General features: G+C 37.2%; 1 protein-coding gene across 4 annotated transcripts in view; it reads right to left on the bottom strand.

Annotated features, from left to right (window-relative positions):
- The window catches only part of DMD (dystrophin), a 1921612-nt gene that overhangs the window by 310660 nt on the left and 1589388 nt on the right, over nt 1-21564 (bottom strand). For all 4 annotated transcript variants that reach the window (XM_041000021.1, XM_041000029.1, XM_041000033.1 and 1 more), the window contains one exon: nt 6990-7136. In XM_041000021.1, the coding sequence (XP_040855955.1) occupies nt 6990-7136 (147 nt within the window). The remainder of the gene's footprint in view (nt 1-6989; nt 7137-21564) is intronic.

Genomic DNA, 21564 nt, shown 5'->3' with positions numbered 1-21564 from the left:
AAGAAGCAAATACTGTCAACTGTTTTTAGTTACAGCACAGGCTCATTTCGTTCATCTTCATGAAAAATACCCAAGATAGAGTAATTACAAAAAAATGAGTAAAATCCATTATAATAATGTATTTTACTTAACCAAATATAGAAAAAAACCATGATTTCAACATGTAATCAGTATAAAAATACTGTAGAGATATTTCATGCATTTGTATGCTAATCTTTAGGATCTGATTTGTATATTATTCTTATTTTTAAAAATTAACTGGTATTTTATTACTTTTTTAAAATCTGAAAAGTAGAGGAACAAAATGAGAGACAGACACAGAGATCTTCCACCTTCTGCTTCAGGTTCATCCCTCATCGCTCTACCTCTAAGTTCCCATAAGAGCTAGGGCTGGGCCAGGCCAAAGCTCAGAGCCAAGAACCACAAGTGGGTGGCAGAGACCAGAGCATGTGAGCCATCACCTGCTGTCTCCCAGATTATAGGTTAGCAAGAAGAAAAACTCAGCAGTGGTGGGGAGACCTGAACCCTGATAGTCCAACATGAGACGTGGGCATTCCAGGTAATCAACTCTATGCTAAATGTCTATTATAGCCCCTGTGTATTACATTTCTGATGTATTTCGGTATCAGCTGGATTCATCCAAGGGCTCAGTAACTACAAACAGCTGCCATTACAGGATGGTACAGTTTTTTGACAATATGATTTGAAATAAAGAACACATAAATGTGTATACTGTGTATATAAGTTTACTGTATCACTTGAAGTCTATTCAAGTTTCTCTCCTGGGTTTCCATGTTTCTGTGGCACTATAACACTCATCTAAAAAAAACCTTCTGCATGGCATTATACTTCATTGCCCCAATCTGCTTCTGAACCCCTCAAGATGTTGCATGGAAGTCATCTATTTTCTTCATCTTTTAAGCCTGATGGCAACTGACAAAGTGCTCAAAGTAGGGCAATAGTTCTCAACAAAGGGACTGTGGACCAGTAGGGCTAACCTCAGTTGCTGCAAGACCTTAAGCTTCATCCACTGCTACCGGATAAGAAACTCTGGAGGTGGGGCCCAGGGATTTGTGTTCTAATAAACTTTACAGATAATTCTGCTGCTCATGAAAAGCTATTTTCTTGGAGAATGGTCCCAGACTCATCCTTTTCTCCTGGCCTAAACTACAAGCAGAAGTGTTTTAGGCGTTGTTAAAGGAAACAAGGAAGGACATGCCAGGAAGACATCATTAGCATCACTGAAGTGAGAATGTTGATGTCTTCTCCTTACCCCAGGCAATAATAGGCCCACTTGATGGCGCAGCTCACCCAGCCTCCCTGCCTAAATGGCATCACATATTGCAAAGAAATTAGTAGAGAATCATTAAAAAAAGGGGGAAAGCAAGAAAAATACTCAAAATACGGTAACACAATTAAAGGATCAAATATTGTGTCCAGTGATGATAAGCACAAATATACACAGCTACAAGCCTTACTTAGAAATCCTGTCACCAAAGTAAAAGAACATGAGCTTCTCTGTTGGGGATTTTCGACTTTTTCAACTTCCAAATAATTTTTGTTCTGTGTTTTTTTTTTTTCATTGAAGTCACACAAGTACTCCTACGGACCAACTAAATCTTATTTCATGTCCTTATGCATATTTTTCTAATATGACTATAGACCAAATCAGAGATCTGAGAAGATATATTTTTTGTAGCATCAGGGATGTAATATTATGTCTATGTTTTGTTGATAACATGGAGTTACAGAGACAATAAAGGGAGCCATCTTGGCAGTAACACAATAACATTTGCTGTGATGTTTTTCCTAATTGGTATTTACTTGAAAGCATAGAAAAAGATAGAGATCTCCTATCCATTGATTCATTTCCCAAATGCCTGTAACAGCTAGGTCTGGGCCAGACTGAAGCTAGGGATCTTGATCTCAACCCAGATCACCCATGTGGTTTGCAGGGACCCAAGGACTTGAGCTGTAACCTGCTGCCTCCTAGAGTGCTGATTAGCAGGAATCTAGAGCAGAACTGAAACTCAAAATGAAATACTTTGATAGAAGACACAGGCATTCAAGTAGTATCATGATTGTTAACCAAATGCCTTCCAGGTAAGATTAGATATGCAGTGAAAGGGGTTTTGATCAGTTTGTCTTTGATCAAGATAACAATTACAATGTCTATTTGGTGCAAAGAAATTCAGCCAATGTTAACTGAATGAAAGAATGCAAGAAGTAACAAAGTGTGTAGAAGTTCAGGGCCTGTGACAGAAAGTTGCCACAAAAGTGTGAAAATGAATTATATAAATATTCACATGACTCTGACTCAGTAAATGTTTATGAAAAAAAAGTCTTAATTCAAAATGCTATTCTTTAGCATATTTAATGACCTTCATGCTTGGAAATGCCCTCATTCAACTTTTCAAATGCTTACATTCCTTAAGTTACTACAATCAAGAAGCCATGTATGTTAAAGTCTATTTGCAGCTTCTGCCATTATCTGTGGCTTTACTCATGAATATAGAGAACTAGTAGCTATACCCCTGATACTAGCTGCGCTTATCAAATAAAGAGCACGGCCATACAGCTCCTCATGGAGTACATATTGCTTCAAAATGAAAAAGGCTTAACAACATGTTAACTTACTTCTCATCTGGCTTTGCTATCCATTTCTACTTGATCAGACATTAGTACTGGTTCTGCTTTAAGAGCTAATTCATTAAAATCACTTTGGTTTGATTGATGAGTTCTAAAGGCAATGAAGAAGAAAATGGTCTAAAATTTTATATTTGCAATTATAAGTGTGATTTTTTTAAGGGTACACTGAACTGGGCTCATTAATCCATCAGTTTATAAAAGGAAGATTTCCAAGTTAATGTACCTGAGAATCATTAAAAGGAGAGCGGGAGTATGACAAAAAAGTAAAGTGTTTTATACCGGTGTTGACCAAAATAACTTGAAAGTATGACTTTGTTGGGGTCCAAATTTAATAGGACTCTGAGAAGAGGAAACAAAAGTGGTGTGAGAATTATACTTTGGAAGATGTGATTTAGATGTTCATCAACACTCATTTAACAAACTATGTGACTGTAATTGTGTCTCATAATGCTTCCTTACCTGCAACAAGGAATAATGAAAGTATGTAATTATAATGATACTACTGTACTCATATGGCTGTGGAGATTAAATGGGAGAATGCTGGAGAGAACTCTTGGTAACAAAGGAATGATGGTTTCTATACAATAAATCTACTGTCCAACAGTGAAGCAGTAATATCCACACCAATGTGTCCATTCTCAGGGAGCCAAGAGAATTTTATTCTCATAAAAGGTCTCAAACCAGCAAAACAATTCAGATTCAAAGATAAATTAAAAACTCTCCAGACACTCTATTTCTTTATATGAGCAAATTGTCACTGAATCATAATCTACTGCTGATAATCACGTCTAGATAGCTTACCCAGTTTTACCATTTTGACTGATAGTACATAGTTAAATAACCAGTGTTTGGTTTTCCCTTAAAGTCAGTTAATGAATCATATAATCAAACACAGGACATTGTAATATCAAGCAGATACAGCTTACAGCTTAACAGCATCTAATTCTGGTTTTTCTATTATACTATTTAATTTTTTTTTATTTTGCTTTATTTTCATTATTTGAAAGAGAGAGGAAGGGTGGGAGAGAGGGAGCAGAAGGGGAGAGAGAGATCTCCCATGTGCTGGTGCACTTCCAAAATGTGCCCAGTAACTAAGGATGGGCCAGGTCAAAGCCAGGGTCTCAGTCTATGTCTCCCATATGGGTTGTGGGAAACAGGGAGATAACAATTGGAACCATCACTTGTTGCCTCCCAGGGTGTGTGTACATTAACAGGAAGCTGGGATTGGAAGCAGAGCTGGCTTGAGTCCCGGCACTCCAATTATATAGGACACTGGTGTGCCAAGCAACAACCCGCTATGACCAAATGCCAATTCCCATTACTGTCTGCTCAAATTAAAAGCTTTTCTTTTCTCAGGTTCATATCTGCCTTCCATCCACTCTGACTCTCTACTCTGTTTTTCCTTGTCTTAACAAAGGCAAAAATGAACCCACCCTCGTTTTTATAGAAATATGATGTCATAATGATAGAAGGCTCAAGCTTCTTGCCACAGAAGCTGGATAATGCTTTAGTCTTTTGTACATTCTCTAAGTGTAAAAAGTTCTTGAAAGGATATAGGAATTGCTCTTCCAGTAATAAGGTTCAAATTGCTTGATGTCAACTTCATTCTTGTTTTGTTCCTTTTCTGACCAAGGGCTCATATTTACAATAGATAGAGTGGTTACGATTACCGACCAAGCAAAAAAATGGAAATCAACTCCACTCAATTTTGCGCAAAGCAAAGTTTTAGATTTATCAGTTTTCTGCTAAAAATCCCTTTAAAGCACATCCTTAAGGTCAGGAACAAAAGTAGAAACACATGAAATTTTCTGCAACAAAAGCACATATCACAACTTGACTGAATTATATATCGTCACAGTCTGTGTATATGCGGGTTTGGAGATGGAAAGTTTAAGGATAGAGTTATAGGAGGAGAAGCATCATTCCAACAAGTCACGCCAGTTACTAGGAATAAATGAAGCCAAATCATAGGCTTTATTCCATATTTGTCTCCTTCAGATTTCCAGATATAGAATTATAGAACTAAACTGGATATAACCTTAGAAAAAAAAATAGTCTCACTTTAAAAATGAGGCTGGTGTTTGGATAAGGAGGAGACTGTTGATTGGCCTATGGATGAGTTGCTTCTTGTGATACTCATACAACATATTGGAGTGACTGAATTTGAATCTTGGCTCTCTTCTTGAATTCAGTTCCCCTGATTCATCTGCTGGGATGCAGCAGGTGGTGGCTCAAGTATTTGAATCCCTGGCACGTATAGCAGGAGATCATGAATGAGCTTTCTATTGGTCCAGGTAAGGGCCAATTATTTACACACACACACACATATAAATGAATATATTTTAAAAAAAATTTTTAAATGAGAATAGGAAACACCAATGTCAAGGATTTACAAATATCTTCAGGAAGCACATGGCAGCCAAATCAACAATTTTGCAAAGAAATGGGCAAAGGAAATGAACAATTTTCAGAAGAACAAATTCAAATGGCTAATAGACATGAAAAAAATGCTCAGGCTACCCAGCATCAGGGAAATACAAATAAAAACCACACTGAGTTTTTACCTAACTCCAGTTAGATTGGCCTACATTTGGAACTTTACTGATAACACCTGCTGGCATGAATGTGGGGAGAAAGGTGTCTTACTTTACTTTTGTTGGGAGACTAGGCTAGTAAAACCACGATGGAAGTCAGTATGGAGAGTACTGAGCATGGAAAACTGACCTGCTCAATTTACTCATCTATCCCATTTCTGAGGATATATCCAAAGGAAATGAAATCTGTATGTGAGAATGTGACCTGTAATCCTGTAATCCTATATTTACAGCAGAAGTAAGACAGGTTAAATGGTTTTCTCCAAAATCTGGCTAAATAATGGCAGATCTGAAGTTTGAAGTTAGTCTCTTTAATATTCACTTGATGGATTCTCTTTTTACTACATCACATGGTTTCTTCTTACAGGTACTTTCCTCTACTTAGAACATGTTATTATTTTAAAGAATGAATAAAAATTAAAGTATTATTTTCTCACACTTCATGTCTAAATAAATGCCACAATTAGTGGTTTACTTAGTATTGATTTTTTTTAAAAAATACCATTTCCCCTTAGTGATGATCTTATATTTTCATTTGTAAATATACATATGGCTGTCACAAATCTTGTGTCACATTGTAAAAGCAAAGGTGGCACTTGCCTTTTTAAAAGAACACTTTAAATGTAATTGAAGAGGGTTTGAATGCAACAAATGTAGCCATTGGTTTTCTTTGGAATTACTTTCCTCACTTATGTTTAAAATGAAAACCATATTAAGAATGAAATGGATAAGATTTTAATAGTATTCAAGCACCATAGAAAAAACATAGAAAGCTAGATAATCACTTAACTATACTGCCTTGCTTTAGTCAATGCCACTTATTAACAATCTATCATACAAACATTTCAAGACTATCCATCACAACAAAAATTAAATTACATGAGATCTCAAGAGGTCTTGAATTTGGAAGTAGTTTTTATTAAAGCTCTAGCAATTCTTCAACAGGACTCTCAATCACACCTCTAAATGGGCTGCCAATAGGAAAGTAACCTGGTTCAACATTATTTTTTTTTAATTAAAACAATGAAAAAATGTTTTGAAATCTAGCATGCTCTCTGTCCTCGGATGCATACTATGTACTCTGTGAGAATGAAAAAAAGAGAACAAATGATTCTGTCATTCTATGGCTAAGCCATTTGAAGGGCTCTGCAATGAAAAACAGCATCCTTCACACAGGGAGCAAATATATGCACCTCCTCCATCAGCACATCATGTTCTGAGTTCTTCCTCTAAGTTTGGTACTGTACTAAGAGCTCTAAGAAAATTAGCTCATTCAAAAGTACAGTCACCAGTTATAGAATGAGGAAACTGACAACCAGAGAGATGAAGTGTCCTTAAGGTCATGCAGCTGGTTAGTCAGATTCCAAAACCTATGTAATTCATTAACACTTTTAATGTTAATATTGTGGAGGACTAGAATCACACAGTTTACTATGTAACGGATTCTTTCCCAAGCCCTTTCAACTGATTTAGACTTATTAATCCAATAACAAACTGATATTATATAGAGAGGATTTCACTAATTTCATTTCAGAAAAGGTAATTTGTATAAGGTCACACAGTTAGAAAGCGTGACCTTGAACACAATGATATTCCCTATACTTATCTTCTAACTAACGTGAAGTAGCCTATCTTCAGAAAAGATCATGAGCAGTGAGTAAAGACATTATTTTCATTGCTCTTTACAAATCAGCCTTGTGGGCATATTATAATCACAAGAAGCAACAATGTTCATGTTGTGCCTACCTGCAGAAGCTTCCATCTGGTGTTCAGGTCTTCCAAAGTGTTGAGGTTATATGGTGAGAGCTGAATACCCAGTGTGGTGAGCTGGCGGCCAAGGTCATTGACGTGGCTTACATTCTCTTTAAGAGGTGCAATTTCTCCTCGGAGAGCCTGCATGAAATAATCAAGAGGAAATAGGAATTTTAGGACATTTAAAGCAGCCAAACAGATATAAAGCTGCTTGGAGTACAATGTTAATGATGATTGCTCTACATTATGATTCCTATGTTTGTGTACTCCCGAAGTTCATGTGTTCAAATTCTAAGAAAGCCAAAATAAAAATAAATTCAAAAGGAAATCCCATTGGCCAGTTAGGAAGTGGAGGTGAGTTTTAGGGTTGTGATTAGTTCACTCTCGCTTCTGGCATGTAAGGCTGCAGCTTAAAGGCATCATCTATGTGAGAAAAGTCCTTGCCAGACATTGAGTCACTTCTCTTGGTCTTGGACTTCCAGAACTCCATAACTGTGAGAACTAAATTTCTATGTTTTGTAATCTACCAACAGAATTTTTGCTGTAGTACTGCAAATGGGCCGATACTCCACCAAGGTGATAATTCAGCCATAAGCATTTTATAATGAATGAATAATGATACCTCATATTTCCTGAGCAATTCCCAGGTATCTGGTGTGACAAGCTCCATCCACACGGGAAATTGTATTCCTACACAACAACCCTGTGGGGTTGTAATTGGAGAATTTTCATTTAATGCCCAAGAAAATGTTTTGAGGTTAAAACTTGTCAAGGTCTTATGGGTAAGCATTTGAGCAACCCAAGATACACATGCTGGTTTTCCTATCTACGAAGCACAAATTCTTAATTACTGTATTGTATGTAGAAATTTCAAAAAGTTTGTGGAAAAAGTGGAAATAAAATCTTATTTGATGCAAAAAGTTTTGAAATGCATAATATGAACTTTCCATGAACATTTTACAGAATCCCTCAATTGCAAATTTGTTGAATGAAAACAAAGTTATCTTTAATACCATTTCCCCAGAAACTTTTTGAAGCATATCTCTCCAAAGAAATTTGTGGTTGACAAGGTAACAGGAAAAATTACAGTGCTTAATAGGTTCTAAATTCTACTCATCTCAGAACTAGAAATGGATACTTACATTTACAATAAAAGACACACACAATAATAACATAACACATTCGTATTTTGAACCAACCACACATAATAAACAGTTTGCTTTAGGTAGCAAGCTATTTTCTCGAGCCCTAAGAGTTATTCCCTGGACTCCCGGCATTTTAGTCCTTGTAGCGGTGACTTCAGAAGGCTCCCTTGGGGCTTCTCAGCCATCTCTGAAGCACTAGAGCCGGAATCGCTGGTGCAGTGCATCACTGCAATCTGCTAGGCAGAGAAACCTTATGCAGATATGGGAAGGATATTACCATGCATCATATCTTCCCTATCGAGATGGCATTTATGGATCTTTAACATGATGCATGATGTCCAAATGTTCCAATGAGCACTTTAGAAGGGACGAATTTCCTCACTTAGAAGAGCAGTTTGTGCAATATAATCTTCTGCGCACAAGGACAGTGTCACTCACTTGACGATACGTGCTGTTTTGACTTGCTTGATCTGGGCAGGTGTTATTTTTCTGTCTGGTTCACTATGTTGATAAACACACTGTTTCCACAAACCTCATGTATAACTCCTACTTTCCCTCTCATTCCAAGTGGAAGCCAGTGCATACTTAAACCAAGAATGTTGTTATCCTCTAACATCAACCTGGGGTTTGCATAATTAAAATGTAAAGAATAGCATATAAGTCTTTTAAATAGTTTTTTTTTAGGTACTACACAGCATTGCAATAATCATGCTGTTGAATTTTCAGCATGGCAATTAAGACACAACTGTGGTACTTCCATATCCTACTGGAATGCCTGTTGTGGAGTCCTGCCTCTGATTCTAATTCCAGCTTCTTATGAATATGTAACCTGAGAGGCAGCAGGTAATTTTGCTAACAGTTGTATCCTTCCTTCTCACAGGGACCTTGACTGAGTTTCTGGCTCCCAGGCATCTGGGGAGGAAAAGAGTATGTAGGTGATCCCCATTTCTCTCTCAAATAAATCAAATAAAAATAAAAATAGATTTTAAAAGAGTCAGACTAAGTCCCCATGGAGCATGGTGTGTAAAATACACACACACACACACATTCATACCTCTACAAAAAAGTAGTTCATAATAAGTTTGAGTCACAGGTTAGAAAACAATTTAAAAAAAAAAAAAGGTCAGTAGGCAAACCTGGAAAAGGACAGTGCTCACAAAATGGAGTCCTTCTATTCTGGATAATAATATTAATTTCTGATAACCACAAATAATTATCATGTAAAAGGGTACTGCACACCACAGTCAATGCCCGCGGGAGAGAAGGCAGAAGCTTTGAATACTGCGGCTGAGCCCTTTGTGCTAATCATCTCCTTTGCCAGCATGCAGACACTGAGTTGAACACCCATTCCAGTCAAGTGACATCTAAATTTCAGCTCCTCTTAGGTTGCATTACACACATGATAAAAATCCTAGACAGAGCTTTTAATCCTGTATCAATGTCTGGAGGATGAAATGGATTTAAAGATAGTCTCTCATCTTCATAATTTTTCTTCTCCTTTCCCTTCTTTTTATAACATTTTATTTGAAACAATTAAGAGAGAACAAGTAGGCCAAAGTGTACCTATCTGCTGACCACTTACCAAATGCCCACAACAGCCAGGGCTGCACCAGGACAAAGCCAGGTTCCCAGAACATCTGAGTCTCCCATGTGGTAACAGGGATATAAGCCTTTAAACTATCATCTCGTACTTATCAGAGTGCATATTAGTTGGAAGCTGGATCATAAGTGGAGCCAGGGCAAGCCCCACTCCTTCATTTCATTTATTTTTCTCTCAGTTCTACACTGTCATGAGATCTTGGGGGAACTGTCTTTCCCCTAACCAGCCACCATAGTTGAAGTCCTTAAAATTGATCTCTACTTCAGACTTAACCAGATTAGCCAGCCTTCACTCCATCCCACAGATTCCCTGGCACCTGCAACAGTCTCACAACAAAGTGTTCAAGGTATCTGTCAATAGGTGTGATCCTTCTCCTCTCATCAACTGTGCTATCAATGGTGTGAATTAAACCATTAGCTAAGTACATATTCTCTACTAGTGGCTGCCAATTGCTACTGCAATTTCTTGAGTGAAAGACATAAAAGTTTGAAGAGAAAAAGTTTTCTCTCTTCAAAACCCATGTAACATACACTGGAAAGTTACAACCATAGTGCTATGGAAGGATTTTCTATTCAGATTGCTTCTCATGCTTTCTGATGGGCTCACTTTATGTTAAAGAAACTGGAAATCAGAATGCATTATTACTTTGGTTTCTAGAGAACTCCAATGAATGAATTTACGCTTAAAGATTTCATATGACAGTAAAATACTGGTGACTATTTGAACTTAAGTTACTTAAGAAATATTTTTATGACTCCCTCATTGAGCACATTTTCAATTGACTTTTGAACTATAGTTTCTAATTATACTGGAATAGAAAACATCCATGATTTTAGTACTACTACTATTTTACTCCCACCACTGACTGCTTTTCCTAGTAATATCACTCAGAAAAAAAAGAGCAACTGCTTGATTTAATTTGAATGCCTGCATTTCTACTAAGGTATTTGATACTGGAAGTTTTGATTGCAGAGGGGTGAGCAGATCAAGAGACAGTTTGGGGCAAAGGTTTACTTTATGGAGGGATCTTGATGGGGCTGAACACACTGAAGGACTTCAGGGAGCTAGATATCGTGATGGGACACTAAGCATATGAGGGTGTTTCAGCAGATAATGGTAGTGAAGGTGAAAGGAGAACATAGAGTGTGCAAGTCAGTGGTGACACTGGCATTTGATCCATGCGCTGGTGACAGGTTGCTGCTGCAGGCTGCCAGTGCTTAGATCTGTGCATAATAGGAGCATGGTCTCTTACACATGGAATCACTAATACACATAAAGGGAGAATACAGGTACTCTGTCATTTAAATGGTTGCTACCTTGGATTTGATTATATCCCAAATATTAGAGATTTTAATACCATAAGCATAAATTGATGTTTAAATTATTAAGCTCTGTACAGAAAATGTCAAGGAGTAAAGTTAACTCTGAGCAATATGATCTGCTATTTAAATGATACCAGGATTTCATTAGGCCTTATTTTAGCTTGGAAGCAGTAAGTGAGAAAACATTGAAGGAAGCCATTATACTGTGGATTTCCTTTCAATCACTTAAACATCTGGAATATGTTCTCCACAAAAGAGCAAGCCAAGGCTAATTTTATTATGACTAGTTTCATGCAGGCAGAATTTTCACTTCATTAAATGTTGTCTGATTATAGACAGAAAAGTACTGATTTGAAATGATATATATGTATATACATATATATATGAATATATATTTGATATGTTGAGTTTTTTCTTCTTTTTATAAAATTAAATTGCCTGTGAGATTGCTTATGCAGTTAAGGATTTGTTCAAATATATATTTAGAATTATAGTTATCAATTTCCTTGGCAACAAAAGAATTATCTATCAACAGGCGAATAATGTTGTTGTAAATTCTTTATTATTTGAGAGGCAGACACACAAAGTGAGAGAGACAGAGAGACACACAGAGACAGAGAGAGAGAAAAAGGGAGGGGGGAAGAGAGAGACAGAGCGCAAGCGAGCTCTCCCATATGCAAGCTCACTTTCCAAATGGCTGCAATGGCAGGGACTGGGCCAAGTTGAAGCCTGGTTTGTAGATCTCAGTCCAGGTCTCTGACATGTGCAGCAGGGACCTCATCTCTTCAGCTATCGCCCTATCAGGGTGTATATTAGCAGGAAGTTGCATGTAAACAGAGGTGACACTTGGATCTGGGCACTCCCATATGGGGTTTGGGCATCCCAAGAAGCACATTAACCACCATGTCAAACTGTTAATATTATTTTAATTGTCTGGAAAGTTTGACATGACTAAGTTTATTTTTACTGCAAGGCAAAGTTGGTTTGAAAGATTCAAGAATTATCGAGGGAATTATACATAGGGAGTCACTATTTCTCCTGTGAAGCAGGAGGCAGGAGACTTGGCACAGCCTGGTGTGTGATAACTCATTGACCATATACGAATTAAGGGAAAGTGGAAACATTTAAATTTGCTGTAGGAGGCAGTGTGAGAAAAGTTAACCTAAGCAAGGCAGTGAGGTTTCTGGACACTGTTGAGGGTCCATTTTGAAGCTGGAATCAATATTTCTTAGCAGAACCAATCTGCCCCAATTCCTCACTTTCCAACAGTGATCCGTACAAGCATGGATAAAGCAGTTGATCCAGGTTTGGGGTTTTGTTATGTGATTCGTGTAAAAACTCTTATGGGTAAGGGAGTTTTGCTTTTTATCCCGAATGTGATTGAAAACAGAACCGTGGAATCTAAAGTGGATTAAGGGTAAAGTGAAGCAATATACAGTATACAGTAGATGCAGGGAAAGTAGAGCGGTCAATTGTGGAGCTCTAGGATAATCTAAGTAAGGTCACAGCAAGAGTTGCCTTGAGCCACTTCAATGTGCACAGGCAAACTAGATGGAATGGAGTTTCTGGGATGCTTAAATTAGCTCTGCGAGACCTGTCATTTATGAGTTTATTTATGAAGGGAGGAAGGTATGGAGGGAGGGAGGAATGGAAGAGGGAGAGAGAGAGGGAGGGAGGGGAGAGAGAAAAGGAGAGGAAGGGAAGGAGGGAAAGAGGGAGGTAAGGAGAGGGGAGGAAGAGTTATATAGAGAGTTTTGTTTTTTATATAACTGGTACTTCTGAGAGTCTAAACATATTCCTTTCCTGGGGATACTACTTTTCTTCCTGAAATCCTAAATTGCTAATTCATAGAGGCCCTGTTTCATTAGGAATTTAAAAGTAGTAGGGATTGACAATGAAGTATTTGCTTCAGATATGAAACACTGATTAGCTGCATGCCTCTGTATGAGAAAACCTGTATGAGCAAATGTTTGCAAGTCAAGACTCTGGAAAAACAGTCGAGAAAGTGTACGTGTTAGGCAAAATCCTAGGGTTCTTCATGTTAAGTTATTCCTGAGCAGTTGAAGAGGATCAAACAAATCACATACTGCAGAGAGGCCATCATGAGCATGTGCACTGGGTCTCTTCCACATGGTGCGGGAAGCCCTCACAGTCTAGTCATCTAGGCCTTAGAGCAGGCTGAGGGGTAGGTTTTTGGGGTTTTTGTTGTTGTTGTTGTTTTTTTGTTTTTGGTTATTTTTTTTCCTGCTGCTTCTGCATTTCTGAGGGTCCATGTCATCCTGATGGGACCAGGAGAATGAAGTTCATATCTTGCTTTGCTCAGGGCACCAGAGCCCTTTGGGATCTTTAAAAGAACCAGAGGAATGAGCTGCTCAGCCACATTCAAAAGAAACATAAGATGAAGTGTATGCAGGATGTTCACGAAATGCACTTGCCTAGGAGACTTCCATTGCTATTTGTAATTATTGGCTTTTTCCTCTGCCTGATTTACTTTCTGGTGTGGTAGCCAGGATGCAGGTTCAGCTCTTGTTTTAGATACTTACTGCCTAGGGCAGGTTTCAGAGAAACAGAATCTTAGTGTTAAGAGAAAGAAAGTGAGAGAAACAGGGCAAGACTACAGTTCAGCATCACTCTGATCCCAGAGGGAACTGCACAGGGCAGACTAAATCACTAGTGAGTGCCACTAGGTACCACTGTTAGACTTGGGGCTGATGTAACTTATTAGTCAAGGTAGTTTTCAGGCCTAGAAAGCCTCTCTGGAAACTTGTGCAATGGTGACCCATTGACAGTCAAAAATCTGGCTTGGGCACCAACAACAACCACTACACAGTAAACTTCATGTGGTTTCCCAATCTCTTTCCATTTGGACTTTATTTTTTTAAGGTGACTTCTTGTATTTAAAATTGGAATATGTCACAGATTTAAAACAAAACAAACAGCTTGGACATAGTACCTTTTCCTTAAGATCAAGTTCCAAGTTGCTACCAGATCCTGAAAGGCTGTGTTATACTGAGAAACTAAATGAACACAAGCCCTGTTTTTTATATCATTTTTGCCTCTGGTAGAGAAAAGCTTAACAGTATATTATGGCATTGAAACATGCATTTTTTAATAGAAGTGTGATTGCATTTCATTTTAACAACAATTTTATTGTGGTAGCCTGAAGGCAAAATATTCTGTGGCTTCTTTCCATTGTCTTCCTTGCATTTAGCTGTCAGGGCAATTCTTATAAACTTTCATAACTTTCATATTTGGGCATGATCGCCTTTGATGAGCAAACTGTGAAAACATGAATAATGACAGACTCAAAACTATGCTCTAGTGTGGCATAATCAGGGTGACTTCGGAGAAGTGAAGTTTTTAAAAATTAGATAAGCAAAGCAAATTTGTAGGCATGAGGAAAAGTGCTATTTTTATTTCCCCATCAATGATCAGTAATGATACCTTAACTATGGTTTTCTTTCAGACTCAAGACACTTCCAAATTTGTGACATTAAAAATAGTAATTAACTGCTGTGTTTTTTCCCCACAAAGAATCCACATGCTTCAATGCAAAATGATATCTAGCTTTTCTTCATATTTTTGTAGAACACACATTCAAGAAAAAAAGCATAAAATTCTTTCTTAGTAATTCTCTCTTGTCATTTATCATCATTCCTCATATTTCAGGATATGGCTTCACAGCAAGGCTTATCACCTCAACATTCTTAAACTGAAAACTGAATTACAGTGTTATCACACTAAATGGTTTCCATTTTCATTTTTGTGTATGTTCATTTGTTTTTCACATACATAACTTAGAAATGAGAGTTCAAATCGCACTGATCAAAAGGACAGGTTTTAACTTTTTAAAGCAAAAAAAAAAAAAAAATCTTTGTTATTTTATTTCCTTGGAAACCTGTTTCTATAATTTTAACTCCGCTAATTATTTTCCCTCTACTGTGAAAAAACAAACAAAAAATACAAAACATCTCAAGCTTTTCATAATTTTGTAACGACACAATTAAAGCAAATAAGAAGGCAGCTCATGAGTGTTTTCCAATGGTTAAATGCAGATTATATATTATTAAAGTAAAAAGTTTTCAAATGAACACAAATAAATCATTTAAGCACAGTATGTTCCAGATTGCCAAGGGAACAGAAAAAATGGCGATACTTTGTTCCTGAGAAATTTTACCTCGATGTCACAAAACACAAAGCAAAATGGCAGTTGTTGAAATAAGTTAAATTATTTAAAAATAAGTAATAATCCATAAACCACTAAGAATATCAAACACAAAATTATTTATCTTCAAACCTCGGAGTTATCTTAGACTGATTAAATAGCACATTCAATAAATGTCTTGAACTTGAAACATTTTATGGTCTGTTAAAGTACTGTCTTACTCTCTGCCTCCCCTCTACAGTTCAAAATATTAGTATGAGCAATTTTCAAATAACAATGTGCATCACAATAACGTGGGATCTTGTTAGCAGAGAGAACAATGTGTCTCCTTTGGTGTTTTTGGTTGTTTATCTAAGGTGATCCTGAGAATTTGGCAATTCTGTCAAGCACAATGTGTTGAATTCCTAGAAGCCACGATGCTTATTCCTGGTTTAGATCCCACTTGCAAGATATGCCCTCTGCTGGGAGTTTCACATTTCTATTTTCTGCTTACCTGCTTCTTTTCCATACAAATTAGAACTCAGTTGAACATGACTATTAGTGAGAGCTGGAATGTGTATTTGGCCTCGTGGTTAAGTTGCCTGCCTCTTTATCAAAGCCCGGATTCAATAGTTGGCCCCAGCTATTTGCTCCAGCCTGCTGTCAATGCAAACCCTGGGAGACAACAGCGATGGCTCAAACGACAGGGTTAGTGCCACCCATTTGGAACACTTTTATTCAGAGAGGAGAGGTGCATTTTGGCACAGTAGGTTAAATTGTAACTTGGGTTTCCAATTCAGCTTTTTATCAATGTATATAAGAGGCAATGGGGAATGTAAAACATACTTGAGTTCCTGCCACCCATGTGGGAGACTCGGATTGAGTTCCAGGATTTTGCCTGGCACAGCTATTGGAGGCAGCAAGGAATGGAATGGCAGGTGGAAGTTTTGCTTCTGTGCCACATTCTGCCTTTCTCTGCTGCTCTGCCTTTCAAGTAAATGAAAAAATATAGTTGAAAAAAAATATTTGTTCATTTGAAAGGTAAAGAGAGGCAGGGAGAGGGAGGAGAAGCAGCAAGATCTTGTTTATTTACTGGTTTATTCCCAAAATGGCTGTAACAGTCAGGGCCAGAGCAAGGAAAAACCTGGAGCATTCAATCAAGGTCTCCCACATGGGTGGCAGGACCAAGCACTTGGGTCATCTTCCACTGTTTTTCCAGGCATGTTAGAGGGAAGCTGGATTGAAAATTGAGCAGCTGGAAGTTGAACTAGCACCTATGCAAGATGCAGGCATCATAGGCAATAACTTAACCCACTGCTTTACAATGCCGGCCCCACAAAATAAATATTTTCAAATGGAAAAACATAGATGAGTAGAAAATATTTATTCCTGGTTTTTCCTTCTGAAGTAAATGCTCCCTGTCTTTCTTTTAGTTTCCAATATTCCATTTTAACACTAATCAGTTACCAAGTGTTTGTTTGCCTACTTATTATTTAGTGTTTATTTCTTTAAACATCAGAAAATTAAGGTAATTATGTACTATTCTTTCACCAGGATATGCCTACACTTACATATTATAATCTCTCAATATACATTTATTTAAAAATAGCAGCAGAGAACTTAGCACTTTTACATTAATATCTAATAGTTCAAGCCAATAGCTGTTCTCAAATTATTTTCATAGACATCATTTCCTCAGAAATCTAATAGTTTCCAAACAACAGAAACCTGCTCATTTTCTTAAAATTCCATATCTGAATTATTTATATCTGCCACTTGATTTATTCTATGTAGCAGCATGTGCTAATTGCTGAAGCATCTCTAACCTTTTGAGTAAGAACATCCCAGCTTCAATATCAACCAAGTAGTTTTCTTAAAAAGTGGAGCAGATGAAAAAAGGCTGGGGGCATGGAGAGCTAATCTTTTAAGGTAATTATGTTCTACTGGTAGTGGTACACATTGGTATACTTTCTGGAGAACTTTTCAGCAAGATAAAATACAAACCCTGAGAAGTTACCTGACATAAATCTCTCCTCTCTGTCCTTTCTCACATAGTTAGGAGTATATGGAATGGTAAACAACGAAGGCCTAATCCTCGCTGTACCCAGGATACAAGAATTAACCTCCTACAAAAAGTTACTCTCCTACATGGCTGGGGGACACTCCAGTGGAAGCATGATGGACTTGGGAAAATTCACGATGGACACACAACTATGAACCTAGAGGAGAGAACAGAGAGGAAGGGAGGGGAGGGAATTTTGAGTGGGGCAGGGGAGAGCCCACCGCCAACTAAATTGTATCAAAAAACAATAAAAATTATTAAAAAGAAAAGAATTGGTTGCTGTGTAGTGTTGTGTAGTGAAACTCAACTTAAATGCAACCTGGGCTCTGCTGTCAAACTGGTGAGGGTGATTATGCAATGGCAATATCTCTTTTTCTGGAAAGTAGTGTCATTTTCTACTTCGCCCAAGCAGGCAACTGAGATTCTAGATGCTTAGTTAAGATCATAGATGATCTCACGCTCCCTTTGTTTCCCCTTCCCCTTTTTCTCTCATTTTGGGTAAGGGTTTCCACTAACAAAAAGTTATTTAATGATATAAGGCGAGGGATCATCAAATAGTAATACACATCAAAGTTCATTTACAACTATTTTCCACATATTTCTTCTTGTGCAGAAAGGGAGCAAGAACTTGGACACTTAAGGGGTGCTTTGAAGATGAATGAGAAGGTAGTTCTTTTGCTCTGTCTACAAACAGTTAAGCACTGTGTCAAGCACAACTGGGAATACAAAACCACTCAAAGTCCTATTCATATCAATTCAGGGATATGCGAGGAATAAATTAAGCCAGGACAGAGAGCCACAGACTAAGCTCCTTTTACAAGCAGCTGCCTCTTTGGAGCCAATACCTGACTTCACCTCAGAGGGTCCTCTCTTTCCTCACTCCTCATTCATGTAGCATTGCAAGGTCTTCTAGAACTAGAGATTAGGAAAATATGTATGAAAATGATACAAGAAGAGGCAGTATGATAGAGAAAGATAAATGCATAGACCTTGAACAAAAGGGAAGAAGTAGAAAAGATTAATGTCGCTTGAGCAAGGACTAATCATCTCTAATAAGCTAAAACATGAGGCATGTGTCAATTGTAAAAGATGAATTGTAAATGTTTTCTTGGAGTAAGATTATAGTGAGTCTTGAATGAGTTTGCTTTGTAGATAATAAAAGTTTTTTGTAAAGGGTAATGGCATGTTCTTGCCAACTCCTATAGTTACATTTAATTCTCATCCAAAACCACATTTTATAATCACTAGGTACTCTGCACATACGTGCTATGTCTAGATCTACAATGAAAAGGAAAAATTGGAATTAGCTTCACAGTTATTATCCAAGATGGACAGTTTAGTGTATTGTTAAAAAAATGCAATTCAGGCAATGAGAAATTGGGTCTCGAGTTTTGTAAAGTGCAAAGAAGGATGCTGAGGCAGGTCATGAAAAACTCCTTGAATAGATGAGGAGACTAATGTCATCCCCCAAGGGAAACCACAGAAAACAAATGTGTCTGTGATCATGACATGTTCATATGGAAAATTTCAAGTAGAACAGTATGTTTGGTCATTGCAAAAAAGAGAAAGAGGTAGCAATCAGTGTTTGTGGGCAGTGGCAAGAAGTAACAATGGTTAGAAACAGGAGAGTACCAATTGCGAGCAAATAACCTTAACCTAACTTTTATGCATCTTAGGCATCTAAGAGAGAGTATTTTCCCCTATAGTTTTGTATACATGTGTCTTTATTCTATAAAATAATATTGAGCACATATTACTGCCAAGGAATATTCCAAACACTGGTCATGCAGCAGTGCACAGAATAAACAGAATCTTTGTAATTAAGCAACTGTATAGCTACCACTTCAACTTAAGTTATGACTAATAATATATTATATAGGCATTTAAAGAAACAAATTCAAAGTGATATGTGTTCACAAGAATAAAATATAACATTTTAGACCAAGAAAATCCACAAGAAAATACATCATAAATGACATTGTCTTTAATAATGAAGTGTCAAAATAGTTCCAAAAATCGTTATTGTATTCTGCACATGTGGCTAATAAACTGAATTCTGTTTTCTAACTTGCATATGTCATCTTAGGTTTATCATGACAGAATTTGATTGTGTTGTGGAGAAAAGTAAAAATGACTCCATTGAGTCCAAAATGATGAAAAATTCCAGAGAGCAAAACTTTAAAAGCAAGTATGCTTTGAAGCAGGAGTGGCAGGCTTTTAACTACATGAAGAATAAAGCATTTACCCTAGAAATCAGTTCTTCAAAATAAAACAGGAATTTATCTTAGTGTTAGCTTCTCCAACCTCATTCTGATTAAGGGAGTTTGACATTTCAGGGTCAAACACACTTTTAAAACTTAATAAATATTGAAGTTTGTAAACAAAAAGCATAACAATGATATGTGGACCAATTTTTCAAAAACATTGAAAATCAATGTGTCCTTACACTGCCTAATTCTGTTAACTCAATTCTGTTATGCATACTTGATTTTAGTGGGGTTGACCACAATCCTTTCAATTATACATTGAACATTTATCAAATTACTTTTGATGTAAAACCCCCTTTATTCATCACCCCCTGGATTACAAAAAAAGGGGTGGTTGTTTTTAATGATTGTTATTTAAAGTTAAAACAATTTTTAGACTTGTTTTGGTTCTATTTATTCCAGAATTGTTATTACATATACCACTTCTCCTATACCATAACCATGAACTTCTCTGAAGTGACGTAAAATAAGGATTTACCACACATTTGGGAAAAATCTCATGTCCCCCCATAACTGCAATTTAAATTCTTTCCTACTTTTCCCCAGTTGTTCCTCTACTTTCACTGTATTCCCATCTTACTGTCTACACACAAACGTACAGCTTCCTTCATGAGCACATGTTCCACAGGTTAACAAGGAACATTATAAAATATAGAAACTCTTGGAGCTACTAGCAGATATTCACATCTAGTAGTCAGGTCTTATGTCAAATTGCTACATGGTTGTCTCAACTATTCTGATTGTCCTGGGTTTCAGCAACTTTATAAACTAGCTTCCTATAGCCATTACATTTGTCATAAAATTATGTGGAAGATTTTTAAAATCACTTGTTGTACCTGATAAGTGTGAAAAATATTACACAAAGTGAAAAATCATGTGTGTGAATTGTTTTCATTTTAACTGGCATTTTGGAAAAGTGGTTCAGGTCTTGCTACATCCTATGCTGGGGAAAGCCTTGTTACAGTCCTGTCTCCACTTTCCATCCAGCTTCCTGCTTCTGCACACCCTGGAAAGTAGCAGGTGATGGCTCAAGTATGTGAGCCTCTGCCACCCATGTGAGAGAACCATATAGACTTTGTGGTTTCTGGTTTCAGCTGGACCAGTCTTTTCTATTGTGCAATTTGTGAATGGGTCTACAGATGGAAGATCAATTCCTCCCTATCTCTTCTTTCCTCCATCCCTCCTTCCCTCCCTCTTTCTCACTCTTGCAGTGCCTTTCAAAGAAGTAATCCTTTGAAAAGTACCAATAGGAAACATAGAATCAATAGCATGTCTTCCATAGCAAAGATTCAGTGAAAATGCCATTAATATTAAAGTTGCTCAATGAAATGATTCTCCCTAACCAAGCTATCAATTGCTCTAACAGACGTACCAGCAAATGTACCTGCAATTCATTTCCACATTAAATATTCTGGACATTGATAGATATAAAATAAATAATAAATAATATATTTTTCTTTGCAATTGAGTAATTACTACTATAACACAGCATGTATATTTAGTACATATGTGGTAATTTCACTGTCTTTAAAATTTTACTTATTTATTTAAAAAGCAGAGGAAGACAGAGAGAGAGAGAGAGAGAGAGAGAGAGAGAGGAGAATAGTATCATCAACCTACTGTTTCACTTCCCAAATGGCTACAACCATTAGGGCTGGGCCAAGTTCAAGTGAGGTATCAGAAGTACCATCTGGCTCTCCATTGCGGGTGGCAGAAACTGAAGTACTTGGGTCATCATCTACTGCTTCCCAGGCACATTAACAGAAGCTGAGCCAGAAGCAGAACAAACACTCTAACATGGGATGTGGGTATCCCAAGCAGTGGCTTAATCCATTCCATCACAGTGCTGGCCCCAAGAAATACAGATTCATAGCTCTACTCCACACCTTCTCAATCTGAAACTCTGATGAGAAATTCATCAATCTGGGTTTCCATGTGTCTTGCAGATGATTCTGATACACTCTAAACTGTGAACCATAGCCATAGAAAGCGTTTTTACAATGGTCATATCTGGATAACTTTAATCCCA

The sequence above is a fragment of the Ochotona curzoniae genome, unplaced genomic scaffold (genome assembly GCF_017591425.1).
Source record: "Ochotona curzoniae isolate NIBS_2020 unplaced genomic scaffold, NIBS_Ocur_1.0 contig_1274, whole genome shotgun sequence".
In the NCBI taxonomy this organism is placed as follows: domain Eukaryota; kingdom Metazoa; phylum Chordata; class Mammalia; order Lagomorpha; family Ochotonidae; genus Ochotona; species Ochotona curzoniae.
This window is presented reverse-complemented; position numbering and strand designations above follow the sequence as displayed.